Source organism: Vanessa cardui, chromosome 2 (assembly GCF_905220365.1).
Source record: "Vanessa cardui chromosome 2, ilVanCard2.1, whole genome shotgun sequence".
In the NCBI taxonomy this organism is placed as follows: domain Eukaryota; kingdom Metazoa; phylum Arthropoda; class Insecta; order Lepidoptera; family Nymphalidae; genus Vanessa; species Vanessa cardui.
In genome coordinates, this window is record NC_061124.1 from 6,175,532 (window position 1) to 6,194,665 (window position 19,134).

The following is a 19,134-nucleotide window of genomic DNA, read 5'->3' on the forward strand; positions in this document are numbered from 1 at the left end:
ACTCACATAGAAAAGTTACTTTAAGTAGTACGGTTGAAGTATAAAGTGTACTTACGAAAGAAGTTAAAACATTTCTATGATAGTGGTAAAATATGTTTTTTCCAATCAGGTTTGTAATATGTAAAGTATGCTTTTCTAGTTCATTGTAATGATTGATTGATACATGAATATTTGTATTTTAAAGTTTAATTATATATATTATATAAATCTGACACAAACGTGTACTTAAATGATTAATAATTAAATGTTGATCTTTGTTACATGTCCGAGCCAATTTTAGGATTTAAAGTTTTGTGCCTTTGTCTCTCTTGTAATTTTAAAATTGGAATACGGCTTTTCTTTGTATATTCAGTGAAAGGGTCGTTCTTAATGACTTAGAGGGCACTACGAGTAATATAACAGGATAAATAAATTTAAAGGTAATGAACTCTTAACAAATACGATGGTATGTGTCGTTTAACGGGAATTTATAAAGCGTGATAAAAAATGAGTCATAGTTTTTATATTGTTAACGGTGACACTGGATTAACTTTTAGCGTGTTTTATATCTTATTAATGCAGTCTAGCAAATAAACAGGAAACTTTCTTCGAGTGCGTCTAGACACTTTTCCGATATCTTTTCAATAACAAAAGAGGTCATGACATTCATATTTGAAATAAAAACGTACTTAGTTCTAAATTCAAATTTCGGTATTACAGTTTTTAAAAAAATCAAATGTGTCAATATAATTACAACTTTAAGGAGGTTTTTATTTTAAGTTTCTATATATTTACAATAGTTTTTTTTGCTGACGTTAAAGTAGAGCGTTCACTGATTGAGAAGTGTGAACCGATAATTTATCCTTTATTGTATAGGCTGTGTACATCGAGGGTGGTCCAGTTTGATAAAAAAAAGCACAGCAATGCCAATAAAGCAAGTCCAAACGATATAAATAAAGTCACGAGTGCTAAACAGTTGTGAAATATTTCCTTATGAAAGTTACTACTAAAGTTAGTATTAATATATTCGTTATCTGTGAGTTATATCTCTAGTACATCACACAGAACGCACAATACATGCTCACGGTGTAATTGAGTCATGATTAATTGGTTTTCAAGTCAATGACAAACTGTTTGAATGGAAACTAGGATCATTACGAAACCGCAATACATCTTAATAATACTAATATTAACTAAACATAGGAGTATACGAGTATATTTGAATATCTATATATTACATAATACGAATAAATAGGAATTGATGATATCAACGAATGAAAAGTAACAATAGCTTTGATTTGGTTCAGTGTTAATGACCAGTTCATCGGGCACGGAATGGCTATTCAAATTACTTTGTCGCAAATTCTACATAATTGTTTTTATTTATTTGGTCTATATGATGGTATCGGTCTGCTTAGACTTTCTAGACCTGGAATCATTTTTTTCGATAGTTTATTTCTTTTCTTTGCTTTAGATCTGCACTGCTGCACTTCTATTTGCAAAATTTGGTAATATTGATAGCCCACTTTGAAAGGTCAACAAAAAACACAAAAAAGAAATGAACAGCATGTTTAATTATTTAATTAAAATTTGTCTTATTACTTTGATTGCATTCACACTGTTGTACACATTGTTTCAAGTGTTTTCAATATCCCGCTAGCAAACATCAGGCGATATACATATTTCCCAACTAAAAGTTTTTTTTTTTTGTATTTATAAAGGCAGAGTAGTGAGTCAGTAAAGTATAATGGAACTGTCACGAGCATTAAAAAATTAAAAAGTATAAAATCAGAACGTTTGTTAAAATGTATATTTCGAATCATTCGTATGGTATTGTAATTGTCGTCGCTTAAGCTGTATCGCGTTTGCTTTTTAACCTATTCAAACGTTTCAGGGGGACTGCGCTGTTCTCTGCGGATGTGGTTGCATTGTGCGTCCACCACAGGTAGATTAAATTACGCAAATGTAGCGCACTTCTATAGTAGCGGCTTCTTTTTTTATAACTTTTGTATTCGATGAACTTTGTACTGCGGATTAGAAATGTAATACACTTGGTTCAATTTGCTCTGTAATTATATTGGCCACAATGTATTAGTAATACAATTTAAAAATCAACAAAAACCGACAATATGCATTGAAACTTTTTTGTTGAAACCTTTTTTGTTTGTTAAAATTCGTAGACATACTTCATTAAGTTTCTATTAAAACAATATTTTTGTATGTTATTAGATAAAGGTATATAATACTATTGCAGTGTGAACAGACAACACTCATTACAGAACGTCGTACGTTTTACCAACCAATAAATCTTATCAGCACTTTCTCAAATACAAACTCATACCGGAAGCATCGTGGTTCAATACATGATTCGGGTTTGTGGGCTACCTATCCCATAAACGTAGCCATACCAACAAAGATATAGGAAACTATAATGATGATTTTAAACAATTTTGATCTTTATGTATAATATACACAAAGGTGCATTTCGAATGCGTGTTTGTCAAAGTGCATCGATACCTGTGTAGCCAACCGTAAACCCATATACGGAGCAGATATGTACCTGACTAAATGATTTGTGAGTTGATAGCTATTTCGAGCTAACACAATGATCCTGAGCCGCTTTCATTTTCGACCGGATTTAATAACAAACAAATTAACCGGATATTTGGCTGTTAGATATTTTGACGTGCCGATGATGGATAGCTATTATTTGTTTATAATAAAGTTACACGAAGTATTTTTAGGCAATTAATTGTATTACTATTATTTTTTATGACATAGGTGGCAAACGAGTCTCCTACTCGCTCACCTGATGGAAAGTGACTACCACCGCCCATGGACATCTGCAACCTTTAGGAAAGGCCTTTAAAAAAGAAGTACGCTCTTTTACGGAAAAACCGCCGGCGATAGCTGGTTCCACAAAGTGGTTGTGCGAGGCAGAAAATGTCTAAGAAATCGCGCTGTTGTGGATTTTCGGACATCAGAGACATCAGAGATTTTGAGAAAGTGGTGGTGCGGGTTAAACGTAGAATTTTGACGAGATGTCTGAAGGTAAAATTCAGCATCCGGGATTAAGATTAAGGGATTATAATATTACTAGTTTTTTTATCGTAAGTATCAATGTGTTTTACTAGAGAGACTTTTATCAGTTTTAAAAACTATACTTGATATATTTAGTGAAAAAATAACTTAACACACATTTTAACACATTCATATATTTAAATGAAAAACGCTGTCAAGACGCTGTTACATTCCGATCACATTTGAATTTCCATCAAAGCATGTTTAAAACCAGGCAGATAGTCTGTTTTGCAAGTAAAACTCGTTTAGATTTATAGTCAAAGGTAAAATTGAATTGTGGTTCGTTTCAACTAGATGTGAAAAAATAAAAATCTTCGCTTTCGAGGACATAAGCAGAACAACCTGCCAAACTTTCATATCAATCTAATGAATAGTTTGCGCAAAAACCTTGATAAGTTATATAGCTACTCCTTCCTCATGAATCACTCCTGATATTAGCGAAAACCACATGTAAATATGTCCAGTAGTTTTGGAGTTAATCGTAAAACTACAGACAGACGGCCGAAGGATTTATTTACAGTATGCAGTGATTATATAAAATTCATTTTAATAATGAAAGAATGCTCCCACCGTAAATCAATTCTAATGTGATACTTACATTAGGGAGACTTTAATGTATGTAACAGTTAGTGTATGCATGACTCACCATTTGTTGAGGATTCCGGGGCTTGCGATGTACTCTCGGCACCTTCAGCCCTGTGACGCCTTCCAGCACGTCAGCCAGTAGCAGTCCATCAGCACAATCGCGAGCAAGGCCACCGCCTGAAGTTCCCGCCCGACGTCGAGAACGCGCCCTTTCCAGGTAATGGTTCGCCCAGTCTGTGTAAATCTGTAACAAATAAAATCGTTATTACATGTACCCTTTCGATAGACTCAATATACATTTAGAAATAGTTACACTAGGTAACTAACGAAGATTCGATTATCATTTATCCGTTTTGCTTACGGATAATTGAATCATCTTAAGGTAATCGGGAAGTATCAAATAGCAAATACTAAAAAAAGAAACGTCATATAATTCTACTGCAAAAAGTATAGAATAATAGAAGCAAAACGAATTGTTCTTTGTATAATTCAACCAGACTTAAGACTTTAATCGTCTGAATGCAAAGCTGTTATACAAACTTTCTATTTAGAAATACAAACATTCGTTGTAATTTCATTATCTTAAATTAACCTTAAGAAAATTCAACGAATGCACTTAATAGTACAAGCTTCATTAGCGGGTTTGATTTCTAAAATACCAACAGCACTAGAATAAGTACAAAGAATACCGATAAACTCTTCGTTTCGAGTATTAACGCAACAGGTATCAAGGCATTATCATTTAGATCCAGACAACAGTCTGACTAAGCTTGCAAGTAGGTACTGCGAGTACTTTCGAAGATATCTCGACGCACAAAGAGCGTTAGATAAGGCGATGTTTGTAAGATGCGAAATTGCTACTTAAAGTTTAACGACAGGGTTCACGTAAATATCTGCAAGAGAATTTCGAAAAAGAGAGCAAATAGTCGATAATCTTCACCTCGTTTCCCACATACCATTGTTTGAAAATACTGAATCATGTAAGAAATATATACGCAGATTTTTATTTTACGACTACGTTATCGCCAGCACTTAAGGGGTTATTGATGGCGCATTGTGATGTATCGATAGCGTGAAATATTTTACTCTACGCGTGAGGTCATCCGTAAATTAGTGTAATGTGTTGGAGTAAATTCTTAAAAGGATTAAGTCATATTCGCGTCAATTTGCAGGAGAATGGGGACAAGTGGAAGAGTCGCGACAGTCCGACGCCGGTGCAGGAGGCACTCAGGGCTCGGTGTGAAGCAATTCGCTCACTCATCTCGCTCGTTAATTGACTTTGAAGTCTTGATGGCGGCTAATTTGAATTGATATTGATAAAGATTTTAGAACGCTTTATAGTGCTTTTATGACGAATTAATTAGCTGATAGCAATGTAACAAAGTAATTCTCGCGACTGGCGCTCTGGATATTTTCCTTTCGAGTATAAATTCAAGTTCCCAAAACTATAACATAATTATCAAATAATTTTATAGTGCTGTTATATTCTTTTGACATAAATTTATAATATCCTTACTAGATCTGATTGGATTATTATTATTAAATAAGAAAATATTTAAAGTTTTAGCAGGTGATGTAATATTAATAAAAATCAGTAGTACGGTTGTCGGTTTTTCCACGTGTATATTTAGACTCCACAATATAGCACAGTTTATGCGTAAACAGGTAAGATTTAGAATCCGTTATTATTATTAATGGTAACCATCTGGTGAAGTACTTACTTCTGTAAAAGTTATGAGTTTACTACTAACTCGTATACGATATAAATTTAATAGTATAATTTAATACTAAATAGACTATTTAGTCTTTAGTTTAGTTTATAAAGAAATCAAAAGCAACTAAATACTGTTTAAACCACGAACGTGTGCCATAACATGACTATGTAAACTGGTGGCAAGAATTCTGGAACAATTTCCTATATTATTTAAAAGAAAAAAGGGATCGTCCGTTTTTGGCCCAGCCATTATTAACAGCACAGGATGTTAAATCTTATGTCCTTTTTTGAATAGAAATAAGTTGAATCCTTTAAAATATATTATATAAAATATCGATCAGAAATAAAGCCCACCAAATAACACTATGATTTTTTTTATAATACTATTTAAATTAGTATTAATGTTAGTTATTTTGAAAGGATAATTATGTAACAATCGTTATGAGGCTCTTTGCCGGTAAGCAATCATTATGTTTAGTGCAGGCTCATACAACATTATTTTTCCTCATCCGTGTACATTGTTTTTAGCTTGTTTGAGGTAAAATTACTTGTATTTTGTATTTCCTTGATAATGTTTATTAGATTAAATTTCATCTTTCTTAGTATGACAAACCACATCGCTTACACCAGATAGTAATAACGGAACACGAGTTCTGCGGAAAGTCACCACAAATCTCTCGTTTAAAAGCCTTTCTAACAAACCGACATTATTCTCTAATGATACATTTGACTTTATTTTCCTTACATTAATATTCTAATTGAATCTCAAAATAAAAGTAAACTATAATAAATAAAACTAAGTTTCCAAAAACAATCACAGGTGTAGAGCTAAACTCTATTATCACTTGAAATAAAACTAGTTATAACGGATTTGAATCGCGTATATTAATTATTTTTAACATCCCGACGTTTCGAGCACTTTACAGCGTTCGTGGTCACGTGTAGACTCTACCCGTGACTACGAACTAGTTTTATTTTAATTTTTAATCGCGAAAATTTAAGACAACATTCTATTATCACTTATTTTTGGGCACTAAGATATTATGAGTCCTGCCTTTAGTTACATAGACAGATCAATACTAAGAATTCATGTTTGGCGATAAAATATGAAATGAGTTCGTATTGATGAGATGGTACTTAATCAATCGGACTTGTGCAAATCGCTACCATAGAGTAAAAAACTAAAACTATAGCTTTAAATAATCTTTGTATTCAATGCTTTTGAGCGTTTACAAATTAAATAATTTTACTACGTTAGTAATTTCGATATTTACATCATAATAACAGATAAAATTATAATATGTATATTACTTTATGCAGGACTACTAAGAAGGTATTACCATAATATTTATCGATCGTTTTAATAGAATGATCAAAACTCCGAAAGCAATTCAGATAACATCGACTCAACCAATGATTTTATCAGCCGACATCACGCGACTGTTTATTCAAAAAGGTTTCGAATATCTGTTCCCTGTAATAAATCTATCGGGGCGGACAATATTATCGAATCTGGCTGCATCAATGGAAATGAACTCTGATATAAAAACATGGAGGATAAAGTACGTGGTATGTTGATACAATATATTTTGAGGGGTACTTATGAAAATAACAGATTAAATAAACGTGTCTTATGTTTTGTCTGATTTTGTATTTCGATGACCTACCATTTGAATACCAGGTTACTATTACAGATTATTTTGAAAAAAAATAAAGAGTTTTGATTATTTATCTCTTCATTTGTCTTTCTTAAATACATACTTTTGTCACAAAAAACACAAGAATTTGTATTGTTACTGGTTGTTGTTGTATATGGTAATATTATAGATTTTTTGCATACAATTTTTTGTATTACCATTAAAAATTAGTGTTTCGAAATCATATAATATTTCATTCTCTATGAATTTCGGTAAGATTTTCGACAATTCTATTTCGTTTAAGATCGTCCATGTTACGTATATGTAACGTTCATGGACGTTTCAGTCAGCTCATATCGCTTTATTGCGAAAGGCTTTTACACAGCTGAGCCAGCCTCTAACGATATATGTGTCCGGTCCGTTTTATTATTCGGATTTTCGTTGAGATAAATATCTAGTACATAATTGAAATATACAAAATTAGATTAGTTTTGTATGACAATCTTTATCTAGGTGGTAGGGCTTTGTAATGGTGGTAGGGCTTTGTCTGAGTGGTAGGGCTTTACCTTGGTGGTAGGGCTTTGTGCAAACCCACCTGGGTAGGTAGCACCCACTCATCAGATATTCTACTGCTAAACAACAGTACGCAGTAATGTTGTGTTCCGGTTTGAAGGGTGAGTGAGCCAGTGTAACTACAGGCATAAGGGACATAACATCTTAATTCCCAAGGTTGGTGGCGCATTGACGATGTAAGGAATAGTTTATATTTCTTACAGCGTGATTGTCTATGGGTGATGGTGACCACTTACCATCAGGTGGCCCATATGCTCGTCCGCTAACCTATTCCAAAAAATATATATATCTCAGCAAGAGATTAATAATAAAATCTTGACCATTTAAAAAACTCAGTAGCAGGCTCTTGTCAGAATTTAAATCCACGACCTTCTAGAATTGACGATTTCCATAACAAATTAATGTATATTTCTAAGTATTATTGTAGTATAAGTACTGTTTAAGTGCCGGTGCAAAATATTTACGCTCAGCAAACTTAATTTTTGCTAACAATGTCATTGTTTATAAATTCAGTCTTCTCTGAAATACGAGTCCAAAACAAACAAATGGACCTCAATACTCATTGTGCAGTATCGTTTATTTCCCAGGCGAATCAACTACATTCGACATTAATTGTTGAAACTGTAACTCTTATGACTGTTGTAATAAAGGTGTTAATGGTATAAAACGTAAAACCATGGAGAGGCATGGATTGTTCTCATTAAACTTTTACACGGTATACATTTTTAAATTTGATTAATGTTTTTGTGTTACAATGTTTGCCTTTTAAAAGGTAATAATTTCTATCTCACAAAATATTGTATCCAATCAGGTTCTTTAATTATTATTATTAAGATTTTCTTCAATTACATTTGCCATTATACTTTTATTAATTGACTTTAACAAAGGAGTTTCTTTTGTTTCATCTGTATGTACTTTTGCATATCTGTGATTGTCTCAAAGTACCGATCTTTTTAGAATAAGGTTATCGTTTCATTATTACATACAACTGTAATACCTATAGGTATTAATTTATTTCTACGCAACATCAGTCTGTACTTTTTAAAGATGTTTCAGACTGCATATATTTTCGGTGTGCTACATTTTTATGAATAATGCTATTAATTGTATACTTCAATACAATTATTTATTTATTTAGTACTATTTTCTTTTCGCTTTTCTTGAGTTTTAAAGGTTCGTTTTAAGGTATTATTCACACAATGTCTTTATAAATATATGCCTGTGTGTTATTCTGATGTTTAATCTATGGTTTTTGAATGAAAGAGTAACAACAACAACAACAGCCTGTAAATTCCCAAGGCTGGGCTAAAGGCCTCCTCTCCCTTTGAGGAGAAGGTTTTTGGAACATATTCCACCATGTTGTTCCAATGCGGGTTGGTGGAATGCACATGTGGCAGAATTTCTATGAAATTTGTCACATGCAGGTTTCCTCACGATGTTTTCCTTCACCGCTGAGCACGAGATGAATTATGAAGACAAATTAAGCACATGAAACAGCAGTGTTTGCCTGGGTTTGAACCCGCAATCATCGGTTAAGATGCACGCGTTCTAACCACTGGGCCATCTCGACTCTCAAGAGTCTCTCTCGAAAGAGTAACAATAATCCGTAAAAACAAACGTCGCCTCTATAATAGTAAAGATGGATGCAATTCCATATAATAAATAAATAACATCTGCAAAGTCCTTTCATTCCTAGTTGAATGTAAATGACATCGTAGGTAATAAAACTAACGAGGCACTTGATAGACAAATTTAAATACAATTATATGAATTATTCTATCAACAATTGGACAATCTAGAATAATTGCGGCAATAATCAATGAAGTTATTCGCATGTCTTTGACCGACCGGACAAGATTCATACATTGGATATAATTTAAGCCGTTAGTTTATTGACTAACGAAGAAACTGGAAAATTGTTTTATTTCACGTCATTAACCTACGCGACTTGTGTTAAAATGTATTTATATTAATACGGCTATAAAATTTTAGCCGTTATATAATAAAAGTGCAATAATAATTCTATTTTAGCACTGGCAATATTATTGCTATTAGTTCGGATTATTTATATAGTAAATATTTGTTACTTGATAAGAAAAACATTTGACGGTATTGATATTTAGGAGGAATTAAATTACTTAAAACAATCATAATTATCTAAAGTTAAATATAAATATAAAATAAATAAATATGAGACAACATCACATACATTACTCTGATCCCAATGTATGTAGCTAAAGCACTTGTGTTATGGAAAATCAGAAGTAACGACGGTACCACAAACATCCAGACCCAAGGCAACATAGAAAACGAATGATAATCTACATTGACTCGGCTGGGAATCGAACCCGGGACCTCAGAGTGGCGTACCCACGAAAACCGGTGTACACACCACTCGACCATGGAGGTCGTCAATATTATATATCGTTAATTCTTCCTTATGTCTGTTAACTACAGACATAAGGGACTAACATTTTTGGTCCTAAGGTAAGTTGCGCGTCGGTAGGCTACAAATCATTATGGTGTGGTGAGCACTTCCATAACCCTTAGGTTCACGTTAGCATAAAAATCATTAGCCAATCTAATAAAATATTTAATATCTTTCTTATCTTACATACTTACGCGTCCCTATTTTACTTAATATTTTTGTAATTCGTTGTGTGATAGGTATATATATATATATATTGGGAAGTGAGCGCACATGTGTGCTTTAGTGTGAATGTAAGACGCATTACCGTATAAGAAGCATTTGTAAAATGATATAAATCATTCTAGCCGTTTTCGAGTAAGCCGATGTACTGTTATTTCGCAGTGTGCTTATAACAATATGACGTATATATTATTGTATATTTGCAATTATATAGGTCTTCACAATAATGTAGCTCGGTATACAAACATCGTGTTTTTTTATCTGTTTAAAATAACAAGTAGGTGTGTATGCTACTATAAATATTATTTAATTTTAAAGATATTGATACAAAATTTTATGAGCAATAAAGATAAAAAACCCTTTTAATTAAATAAAACTGAGTGTGTAGTTTGATAGTTTTGTTGATTAAAATCTTCCACAGTTCAATAAATGAAGTAAGGAAATAAAATTATTGGACATTATTAATTGTAATGGGGATTTACCTAATACTATTAATAACAACTCATGTATTAGGAAAGACTAGACGCAATACGAAACTAAATGATGATTTCTGAACGCAAATCTGGAAGTAAAATGGGGTCGCGAGCTTTTAATATCTCCAAGCGGACGGTCCGACTACGTTATACTACTGAAATTACGATTTGTTTGGAAACTATCTATAGACATAACCGCAGGATGCAAGCATATGTTCATCGTTTGTTATTATCAATAGTAGCGGAAGGAAGGCTCGTCAAAACATCATGTTTTGCTTCAAGCATAAAGGATAATCAATTGAATAAAACAAAACCAATATAAGCAGCAATTGAGGCGAGATGGGCCATGGGCGAGTGGTTAGACGCGTACATCTTAACCGATGATTGCGGGTTCAAACCCAGGCGGTGTGTTTGGCGAATGTTTGGCGGTGAAGGAAAACATCGTCAGGAATTTCGCATTCTCGTTGGATCAGTAGTAGCAGATCAAATAATTAACTCTATTTTATAAGAATTTTAAAACCAATTTCATTTTTTTATATACATCTTTAAGAATAACAGAGTTATTTTTAGTAATTGCTTAAAAATATTACGAAATTTTCATTTAAAACGATTCAGCGCGTTTACTACGAAATCTCAATGGCAAGTCGCCAATTGGGATATTAGTATGTCATTCTTATGCTAGCAGTAATTGTTGATTCACTGAGAAAACCCATTTACTTTGAAAGCGTAGTTATTTGAATTTTCAGTTCATTTCGTCATAATTGTAATATACTTTCTTTCAGTTCAATTTTACGAGCACTTTAAGATTAATGTTTTTAAAACACCCGTGCTCGGTGGTGAAAGAAACATCGCGAGGAAATTTGCATGTATCGGATGATCTTCCACATGTATTAAAATATTGGAAAAGCGTTGTGGAAATTCTCGTGAAATGGAGACGAGCCCTTAGACTAGTTGTGGTACATATACAGGCTGTTACTTTTTCAAATAGTTATTTTATAAATTTAGTGAATCTTCCGCACCTAAGTTCTACCAATAACAGTATAAGTATAAGTGAAATATACTAATTACTATAGATTAAATTGTTACATATATTCAATGAAATGTGGGCAGATAAGTACATATAATAAATAAAATTTTTAACAAAAAGAAAAACCGACTTCAAACAAAACACTATTTTAAAACAAATGAATATGCACGAAAAAGTAATAAAATAATTGCGTATTCAACATATTTTTTAGAGTCTTCCTAAGTTAAATGAAATGAAAAATATTAGACTACTTAAAAGTCGATTAACGATTATATCATGTAGTTATAATTATTGGTATATTTGGAGCCGGTGTCAGCCACGGTGCCCTTGCCCCAACAATCAAAAGAAACAAGCGATACGAGCCCCTTGATTGATCCAGTATATTATTGTGTAAAAGGTAATTTGTAAAAAACATATTTGTTAAAGTATTCTCGTATTGTTTTTTGATAGATATACTGTAGGGTTTTATTGGCTGACACCGACTCCAAATATAACAATAATTAAAACTACATGATATAATCGTTAATCGACTTTTAAGTAGTCTAATATTTTTCATTTCATTTAACTTAGGAAGACTCTAAAAAATATGTTGAATACGCAATTATTTTATTACTTTTTCGTGCATATTCATTTGTTTTAAAATAGTGTTTTGTTTGAAGTCGGTTTTTCTTTTTGTTAAAATTTTTATTTATTTTTTGATTTTAAGTGAAGCTGATGTTGAATAACTAATTTTTTTTAATATGGATAGATTAAGCGTTCCGTTTATATGAGTCAGAAACTACTTCGAGGACAATTTCAAAGGAAACTTGCGAATAAAGCAAAAATAGACTTTCGAAAATGCGGATTTAATACGTCACGCGGCGTAAACTACAAGGATCGCTCGAAAGAGCTGTAATCGAACTCAGCAAAAAAACTTTGAAAAAGACCAACTATATTTCGTACATCATATGACATCACATCACATACACAAATTTGATTAAAGATAGTAAGAAATTCTGCCCCATATCGCACCCTAACTGAGAGCCGTATAGGAGTTCCATCACTACATAGTATAAAACAAAGTCGCTTTCTCTGTCCCTATATCTTTAAATCTACGCAACAGATTTTGATGCGGTTTTTTTTAAAAGATAGTGTGATTCAAGGGGAATATAATACAATATAATACATGAACAATATAGTAAAGAAACACTGATAATTTTAGAAGTTTGCGATGTGATGTCGTAAATAAACAAATTCTGTAGTATATTTAGTATCAGTATTGCACCCGTGCGAAGCCGAAGTGGGTAGCTAGTTGATTAAAATATTCGACTATGATAATTACATAAACATAACCACATTATGGAAGGTGACTCAAATATCCAAATAACCTATAAATAAAAGATTCGACTGAGTATCGCTAACGTGCTCCTCAGAATTGTTCCGTTCCCTTCCGTTCCGTTACTTTGTCATGGATCCTGTGCTGAGAACCTTACCAAACTTTCACCAAATTACCCTTGAAGTATTTATTTTATAATAAAAAAAGAATTATCAAAATTCATTAACGTGATTTTCAGTTATTCACCTATTTGTCGCGCATATACATAATGCAAATTTAAGACTTATGTCGTTTTCATATGGATACCATCATCGGAAAAAAAATAAAAAAAAATGGGACCCCACGGGAAGCACTACCTTTCAAACAAAAAAAAAATTATCAAAATCGGTCCACCCAGTGAAAAGTTATGAGGTAACAAACATAAAAAAAAAAAAAAAAAAAAAAAAAAAAAAATACAGACGAATTGATAACCTCCTCCTTTTGGAAGTCGGTTGAAAATATCAGGTTTATACATGCTGTCATACAACGCTGAGTTTTCATGTGTTTGTAAGGAAAATATCGTGAGGAAACTTGATATTAATGGATGAATTTCTGTCCGTTTACCCACCAACCCGAATTTGAGCAGCGTGGACGAAAAATCATCAAACCGAAGAAATGTTGTTAAGGTTCAGCTTGATTATTATTATAATATTGTCTTTTTGTATAAGTTGTTTTTAATTGCGTGCAAATAATTAATTACATGCAATAAAGTAAAAAATAATCTACTTATTTCAATGAAAAGAATATTATTACTATGATAACTTTTTAGTTCTTATATAACAGAATGGACGGATTTTAAGAATATTATGAGGCCTTAAATATGTTCTTAAAAAAATCTAATTTACATTACGTGTTCTTTAAAACAAATAATATATGACACATTTCGTTTTTAAAATTATTTCGTACGATCATATAATACAAGTAAAACCAATCAACGTGGCAACATGCCGTTTCCATTTATAAAGTTTGTGTATGAGTGTGTATGTTACCCAATTATTTGTACATGATACGTGCATTAAAATGTATAAGGTGATACATAATTATATAAATATGTAAAGGGGTTGGTTATGAGTAATTTATGAGTTCGTGGAATATCATACGAAGCATTACCTGGACGATGGACCGCGTCTGCCGCGTGACGTCATCAGTAGAGCCCTGTATGGACCGAGGAGCTCTGATGCAAGTAGGTATCATTTTATCACAAGCACATCTTTATCACTATGACTCACAATAAGGAAAGTTTTATGACTATAATTTTTCTTTAACTATTATTTTTCAACTGTTAATGGAAAAATTAGCAACTATTATTATTTAACTAATAAGAAGTAACTTTAACTTTATACTTAGAAGTAAGACGTCGTTATTCTAAATCTATTATTTTATGGAATAATTGTATTTGATATTAAGAATTATCATGGTTTTATTTATTATTTTCAGTCAGTTAGGAAAACAATAACCAACGTTTCGCGACCCACCCAGTCTTTAAGATAACTGAGAGCGATATATAAAAACGGGTACAATTTAAGCGTGCGTCACGGTTCATGAATGAATGGATACGTTTGTACGATAAAGTCTTCTCGGAATATTTACTCTAGCGATCGGCGCCTCCGCCCACGAGCGGCGAGACTGCGTCATGAAACCGTGCGATACGGAACATCAGAATAGACCTCCCAGTAAAGACACGCAGACTTTATAGTAACAGCGTGAATGCACTCTGATATTAGACTGTACCCATTTATATACGCCTCATATTTTATTAGTTTTTTTTTTTTTAATATTCTTTAAATGCGCTTCTATTTTCAAAATTGTTTCAAGAATCTGTAACAGTGTGTATGTTTTACAATTTCGAATTTCGAATTCGAAAATCGAATGCCGTGAACGCCTTGCGGTTAATTCGTTATAACTACAAAATAGAATGCATAATTAACATGGAGTCAAATTTTAACGTTTTTTTTTTCGAATTGTACGTTTAAAAGGGGACTTTTGTTCTGTAATCTCTACAATCAAAGCCGAATGTCTATCGTGTCTATAATTAAATATACATAATTTTCGTGTAGGCGTCGTAGCCGTGTTAATATTGAAATGCAATAACACACAATGCTTGAAACAATGACGAGGTACCGTTTAGTGGGAGGGAAAAGTAATTTTATGTTTATTAGTTACTTTGTCTTAAAATTATTTGGACGCTTAGATTAATCTGAAGAACACGATTGTGATAAAATCCCACATTTGATTTAATGTACATGAATGGTACTTCAAAAGATACTTCAAAAACGTAGGCAGACGATATTGGTAAATTAGCTAAGATGGCTTGTGGTTGAAAAACGAAATTCTTAATGAAAAAGTTGCGGGTTCAAATCTAGTTAATAGCCAGCAAAGTGCATACCTAATTTTTTTATTCATAGCAGTCTCAGTTTTAAAGAAAGACATCGCGAAATCTACATATGTCACATTTGAGTAGTGTGATGAATAAGTTCCAAACCAAGCCCACATAACGAGTCTCAGCCCAGCTGTGGGATAACCACATGCTGTTAATCACCTGTATGTTTTTATCATAATTGATGATAATACTTGCTTTATAATGTGTTAGTATTTACAAATAGTAATCATCTCGATCTATCCCACGGTACCTTAAGTAATTATCGGTAATGCTACGCGTAGGATTAAGGCAATTTCATATTTCAACACCTACCTCTTCGAACATTTATTACAGCTATTGAAAATTACACGCGTCGTATAAAAACTATTTTGATTTATTTTTTATGAAGATTATTACAAAACGTTGGAACTACATTGCGCAACAATCCGACATCCACGCGTTTCAGGTAAAGAAAAATATACGAAACTATGAAAGCAATACAGTATTCTACGTCTCTACGAGTGTTTCCTGTCTTTTATTTATATTCTGTGATCCGTGTGGCAACACTGCTTCACGTGTATAGAGTTACTGGTTGAAAACAGTTTCTATAAAGAGGAAAAAAAGTCAAAGGAAGGGCAAAAGAGGACGCACATTTCTAGCACCTCTTTTGAGTGTCGTTTTAGACGTCTTAAAACAGTCAACATTAGGAAAATGACAGCTATACTTAGGACTATCTTTGAACTTTGTCACTTTCATAATTAGTAGAAAGGCTCTTTATAAGTTAAAGAGTGCCTAATTTTTAACCAAAATTCAACAATAGTTTAAGTATTTCGTTAATATTATTGAGATACATTAATAAAAACAAAAGTTTCAGATTTTTATTTTTACGTATGAACCTATGAATCAGAATGTACGTCGTTGTAGTAAATTGTATTTTGTCTCTATATACTATAATAACCAAAGTTGAATGAAGCCATTAAAAAAGGTAAAAACAATGTTGTTACGTAATATAACGTTAACAAAAGTGATTATTGCGCACCACCTTTATAGCTAACGTTTTTCAACACATCGAAAAAAACAGGTCATGCGCCAGCGCAGATATTTTAGGGAGTAACCTATTTCAAATTACCGCGAAAATGGCATAATGATGCGCAAAGCTCATAAAAAGGTTACACACATCCGACAGTGTTTGTTTACACGCGTCAAAACTTCGACACGCGTATTTATAACCGCGGAAGGTGCGCCGGAGCAACGAACTTGTGACAATCGTAAAACACGACTATTTGAGCGCTCGCTCACATGCAGACTGAAGAAAATAGTCTATTATACTACGTAGTTTAATTTATCTTGATTATATAGATTGTTTTATATATACAGATTGTTTACAAAATTTTATTGGTATTGATTGGTAACAAAGTTTACAACTACTTTCCTTACATCGCAAAATGTTAGAAAAACCTGTACCTAATTCATTTTAATACCTTATAGTACGAGTATATAATTAAACAAACAGTGACGATGGTCTAGTGTATAGATCGTGTGAATCACAACGATCCCGGATACAAATCTGGACCACTAAATTATCATATGCTTAAATTGTAAATAAATATCGATCTCGTAGGTACCGACTAAATAACCCCATGACAAAAAGTGTTTGGTAAAATTCTGGAAAAATGTTTGAAACACAACCACAAAACCCTTTAAATTGCGGGAAAAGACTTTACCCAGTAGACTTTAATCGTGAGACTTTTAAAAATATTATATTTTTACCATAAAACCATTTCTTAAATTATTATTTAATCGTCTCCATTGGATAGATCTGTAACAAATGAAGCTTAACAGCTCTTATACTAATTGAGAATGCTGATTATTTTATTCTATAAACAAACTCCAATACAATCCAAGTAACAAAGCACTTCTAAAATATTTCGTAGATTAACACGATAGCGTGAACTACCGTAAAAGGATTTATGTGACAGTTATCATGTTTTATTACGGTGTATTATTACACATACGTCATTTGGTGTATTCCAAATAATGTGATCATAAACTTCTTTGTACTACCTTAAATTTGTTAGATCTACTGGATCAAATCAAATTGCAATTCCTCAGATGTTTTTAATGACTTTCCACAATTTCAAATAAAGAACTGCAAAACGTACGTTTACTTTTCATAATAAATGGTTTATAGAATATTCATTTTTGAACGAATTTTTGTGTTGCCGTGTGAAAAATTACTAATATTAAATAAGCATTAGACAAAAAATAGAACTTTTCATGTTCATTAGATTTTCATGTATGGTATGAATATAAAAAAAATACTTTAGTACCAAGAAAGATGCTTACTTAAGTGACTTAAAAGAAAAACCAAATATAACTTCAATGCCCGTTGGCTTTACAAATTCAGTTGTAATTTTACAGAATTGTCATCAAATGTAAGTGTAGATTCTACAGAAAACAACCGGCAAGAAGCAGAAAGTTTAACAAATTTACAATATCAATTGAATATATTAAATTGTATTGTTTAAATATTAAAACTGCTCTAAAATTTGTTTGCAACAGATAGACAGATAATATTGTCAAAATAACAAGAAACGCTGTATTTTTGACGCGTGAATTTTAACAATGTTTCAACATATTGCAACACGCGGGAAAACTGTATCAGACCAGCATTGCACATGTCTGTTTATATATTTTGTGTAGGAGCGCGTAACGTGTATTATGGATAAAGTTGCCAACAACACATTTATCGAATCGATGGTTTTTGTTGTATTTCTTTATTGTACTTCAAAACAAAATAAACAAAATCTAAATATATTAGCTCTTAAAAGTACCATTAAACTGTCACTTTACAGGATTACCACGTCAATTAAAAGTAAACCACCAGTTGACAATAATATTCATACAATTGGAAGAAATTTAACATTGCTATTAATAGCGGAACAAATTAATTATTAAAATTGTCCTAATTTATATTAATCGATTGAATCTCGTAAATTAAATGAATATTCTGTTTTATTACATGGGCTACTTATTGAAAACAATCCTATTCCTATTCAGTACATATTTCCAGTGTTAGGCTCAAGTCGAGGATATTTGGCAAAAATGTGTTTGCAGCTTATTCCACAACGATATTCTCAGGCGGTTTGGTTATGTGGCAGATTTCCAGTCGACACATATAGGTTTCCGCAAGGAGTTTTTCTGCACCAGTAACAAATGAAATAAAAATAATTAAAGCAAATGACAATTTAGTATTGCTTGCCCGGGTTGAATCATTCATTGGTTAAGATCATTGAGGCACTAGGCTTCCGGTTCTCCATATCTCTGTCAGTCAGTCCTATATTCCGTATTGAGAGATAACCCTTTGTTTACGAATTTGATAATCTAAACAAGGTGTTGAATTGACAGGGTTACCCGGGCTATGTCGATGTCGATAATAGCATATCCTATATATGTGGGACACAGATGTGTAATTCACATTGTTACGTGGGCGAGTAAGAGTCTGCTTGTAACTTATACTCAATCATGTTGCCAACTTGGCTCACTGTAATTATACGTTGATCCTAACAATGCTCTGTGAATAGGGTTAGCATCGGACCGAATAAATCTGGTTTTAGTTGGATTTTACTAGTTCGAACCGGTTTTGGTGTTAGTTAAATTTAAATGTAACTAATATTTATATTGTTTTGTTGAAAAAGGATA

The 19,134-nt window shown here is 32.4% G+C and overlaps 1 protein-coding gene across 4 annotated transcripts in view; it reads right to left on the bottom strand.

Moving 5' to 3' along the window:
- The window catches only part of LOC124537084 (protein sickie), a 230,553-nt gene that overhangs the window by 138,834 nt on the left and 72,585 nt on the right, over positions 1–19,134 (bottom strand). For 3 of the 4 annotated variants that reach the window (XM_047113818.1, XM_047113809.1, XM_047113803.1), the window contains exon 2: positions 3,707–3,889. In XM_047113818.1, the coding sequence (XP_046969774.1) occupies positions 3,707–3,889 (183 nt within the window). Of the gene's footprint in view, positions 1–3,706; positions 3,890–14,183; positions 14,312–19,134 lie in introns of those variants that run through there. The other variant, XM_047113825.1, reaches the window with a different exon arrangement.